Below are 3,855 nucleotides of genomic sequence, written 5' to 3' on the forward strand. Positions count from 1 at the left end.
GGTCCCCCCAACCCTCTGTCCCCCACTCCCCAAACCCACGAGCTGACAAATCTCATCCACCGCCCCCCCCCCGCCCATCCCTGGTCAGGACAGTGCCACTCTAGGCTGGTCCCTGAAACAGCTTCCAAATCCCCCCCACCCCTGACCCCAGGCTGCCAGAACTACCCACCGAAACCCAAATCCAAGCCTCACTCACCTGCTCAAACCCTTCCCCCGTCTCTCCCCTTGGAGGGGCTCCCAAAGGCCTCTGGATCTGGCCCTACCTGTTGGGATCTCTTTTCTAACCCTCTCTGTGGAGGTCTGATAGACACACAAAGCTGTGTGTATTCAATGTCCACAACTGGACGAGCTTAGAGAGAACACGCCGTGACCCGTCACCACAGTCTGGCTGTAAACATCCTCCAGTGTTCACGCCCACCCTCCTCACCTGTTTATTATTGTTATCATTTTGTGTGCGTGTGTGTGATGAGAACATGTCACACGAGACCTGGCCCTGTAGCAAGCTCCTTAACACGCAGCGCAGCACTGCTAACTCAGGCCATGCTGCACGGCACGCCGGCAGGCCTCGTCCACCAGGTTAAACTGACCCTCTGGACCCTCCGACCGGCACCTCCCATCCGGCCCCCGGCCCCTGGCAACGCTCTCCACTTCCCGCCTCCATGCTCCTGACGCTTTCAGGTTCCTTGTGGAAGTGGAATCACATCATAACTGTCCTTCTCCGTGGGTCCTATTTACCTGGCATACTGTCCATGCTGTCCGGCAATGGGTGAACGGACAGAGAAAACGTGATACATACACGTGGCACGTGCATGCATACGCTCAGCCGTAAAAAAGGAAAGGGATCCGGCCACTTCTGACACCAGGGCCCATCTCTCCTGCTCAGGAAATCTCTTCCCCACATCCTTCAGCTCCCCTCACCCTTCAACGCCCAGTTCAGAGGTCTGCTTCCTCCAGGGAGCCCTCCTCCACCTGGCCCCCGGGGGAACAGGACAGGTGTCTGAGGCTGCACCTTCCTGACCAGCCCTTGGTCCCCGGCCCCACTCTGGGCAGTGAGGCCTGGGAACCCTCCGTGGGCTGCCTGGCCGTTTGCTCATTTATTCCAGGGTGGTCTCCTCTGACAGGGTTTCTGCACATTCCACCAACCTGGCACAGAGCAGGTGCTCATAACATACGAGTGCCCTGAACTGAACCAGGTACCAGCAGGTACTCCAGCGGCCCTGCTAGACAGAGGGAAGGAAGGGGCCCACCAAGTTGAGCCTGGCGCCGTGACCCCGAGACCCACCCCTCGCTCCTGGCGGGGAGGCCAGGGCCCACCTGACGGCGAGGATGTGCATGGGCTGGGACCGTTGCAGCCTCTGCCGCGGGGCCACCTGCCCCTGCAGGGGCCTTGCTCCGGGGGGCCGGCCGCGGGGATGCTGGCCATTGCGCAGGAGGGGCGCCGTCTCCGCGGCCGCGCACAGGCTCTCCAGGGACGCATCCATGTCGTTCACCAGCGTCTCCAGGTCCACGTCGTCCTCTGTGCGTCGAAAGGGAGAGAAAGACAAACGTCAGCGAGGGGCCACGGCCAGGTTCCAAGACTCACACCGTCTTAAAATACGACGTGAGGGTGGAGGACGGTAACCGAAACAAGCTCACATTTCTATGAGGAACCATCTGTGTCCTATGCATTGATATCTGTCGATACTCCAGAAGCAATCCAGTAATCACAGCCCATCTGCCTTTCCCATCTGTACGGGAGACCCTCTGGGGGCACCTGCTGGGGTGCAGGGGGCCACGTGCAGCCTGAGCCCCGACCTCAGTTGGCTAATCGCAGGGGCACAAGGAGCCCTATGGAGGCCAGTCAGGGCTTCTCCCTTCCCCGAAATTCCAGAAGAGAAGCAGACAGACAGGAACGGGGCAGCACCCGACCCTGATCCCAGCCTCGTCTGCGAAGGCCACCAGAAGGGCCGCAGCTGCGGCAGACGGGCCCCGAGGGTTGCTGCTGGTGAGACCCACACCTGCAGGCCTCTGGGTGCCTGACAGCCAGACGGAGGCTGCCTTCACACAAGAAGGCCTGAGGCCGACGCAGAGAGAGGACGACAGGAAACACCAGAGAGATGGGTAGTTTTATGTGTCGGTGTGGCCGAAGCCGGTCAACCATCATTCTAGATGTTTCCGTGAAGCTATTCTTAGACGAGAGTCTAAGAGAGACGAGAACAACGAGGGCCCCAGGAAGAGGGGTGGCGGCTCTTCCCGGGTCTGCAGCCTGCGGCCCTGCAGACGTGAATGTGGACTCACGGCTGTGCGAGTCGATTCCTCACAGTAACCAACCCCAAACACACGCACACGCACATCCTGTGGGCTCAGTTCTGGAGATCCACTCCTTTCTGACAACATGGCCGACGCGACTGAGGCTGCCTCTCACAAATAGGTCACATGTCACACAATTCACAGTCTATCTGCTCCCCCGGAGCCCAGGGGACACCCAGGGAACAACCCGGAGCTTAGGGCCCAAGACAGCCAGGCCTCGCCCCACCCGAGGTGAGCAGCCCCTGAGGGGCAGGACAGTACCTGCTGCCCCACCCCTGCCCCTGTCCTGCCCCTGCCGGTTCGGGCCCCAAGCCCCAGTCCCGGGTCTCCATTCCTCCAGGTCTGCAGCTCTCACTGGAGCTCACAGTGGTGCCAGGCCAGCAGGTGGGCGTGAGGAATCAGTGAGTCCTCACCTGCTCTGTAACAGAGCCTGGCGCAGGGTAAACACTTGGTCGATGTTATTTGTTTGCTCTATTTCACTTATTCCTCACAAAACAATGCAGAGTGGTGCCTATTAACCTGGTTTAACAGCCAAGGAAGTTGGTCCAGGGCAGTCAAGTAACTTGCCCCAGGTCACACCAGCAGTCAGCAGGGAACCTGGAATCTGAAAACAAGTTTTGCAGCTGCCAACGTGAGCTCACCAGGTGCGCACTCCATCAGTGAGCTCACGGAACTTTCTGGAACACTGACCTCCCTGCCCCTCCCGCTCCCCCCCCCCACAAATGTCTCCGATGCCTCTGCTTTGTTCAGCCTCCCTGTCTCACGAGGCAGAAGGGCAGGAGGAGACAGAAGGAAACAAAACAGAAGACCAACGAAAGCCAGCCTAGAAGGCACGGAAGCTGCAGGGTGCAGGGGGTGGGTCGGCGGGGGTGTTTAGGATCAGGGAGTCTCTAGTCTGGTGTGGGGGGTGGAGTGCAGGTACGGAGAGATCCAGGAAGAGGCAGGAAGACCACAGAACACCCCTCCCCCAAGGCCTCTTTACCCTTCAGGCAGTGGTGCCCGCAAGAGAGGTCTGGGGAGCGTCCGGACCAGAAGAGAGACATTACGGTCTGCAGGCAGGCCCTGAGGAGGACGGACAGACAGACACACAGATGGCCCGGGGTTGGGGGAGGGGGGAGGCGGAGAAGGATGGGCGGCAGCGGAAATCGCAGCGATGAGAGTGCAGTCCCGCTGGAGCCAAGGGCAGAAGCCCAGGCAGGGTGGGTGGGGCAGAACCCGGGAAGAAGGGGGGGGTGCCTGGGGGGCAGTGTTGTGCAGAGACCCTGGCACCCAGGGGAGGACTGACGGGGGAGAGGGCAGAGCCCCACACTTCCAGGCCCTGGTGGGGGAAGGAGTCAAAAGATGCTGCTACAGCTCAGGTTACGCGTTGTCTAGCTTTAAGTAAACTTGATTAACTTGATTAACATTAACATTTGCAAAACGCAAAGGCCACTGTCTTCCTGGCTTTCACCCGGCTTTAGAAATCAAACAGGAATAGCGTTCTCGTTCTCTGACAGATTTCAGCCAAGAAAATAAAAGGTCCTATCCCCTCAGGTGGATTTTCCTTCCAGTCATTTCTTCCCTACA

At 59.5% G+C, this 3,855-nt stretch overlaps 1 protein-coding gene across 4 annotated transcripts in view; it reads right to left on the reverse strand.

Moving 5' to 3' along the window:
• Positions 1-3,855, reverse strand: part of GRB10 (growth factor receptor bound protein 10) — a 167,374-nt gene that overhangs the window by 79,953 nt on the left and 83,566 nt on the right. For all 4 annotated transcript variants that reach the window (XM_007448337.1, XM_007448336.1, XM_007448339.1 and 1 more), the window contains one exon: positions 1,315-1,516. In XM_007448337.1, the coding sequence (XP_007448399.1) occupies positions 1,315-1,481 (167 nt within the window). In that variant the 5' untranslated portion in view covers positions 1,482-1,516. The remainder of the gene's footprint in view (positions 1-1,314; positions 1,517-3,855) is intronic.

The sequence above is a fragment of the Lipotes vexillifer genome, unplaced genomic scaffold, assembly GCF_000442215.2.
Source record: "Lipotes vexillifer unplaced genomic scaffold, Lipotes_vexillifer_v1.1 scaffold1258, whole genome shotgun sequence".
Taxonomy (NCBI): domain Eukaryota; kingdom Metazoa; phylum Chordata; class Mammalia; order Artiodactyla; family Lipotidae; genus Lipotes; species Lipotes vexillifer.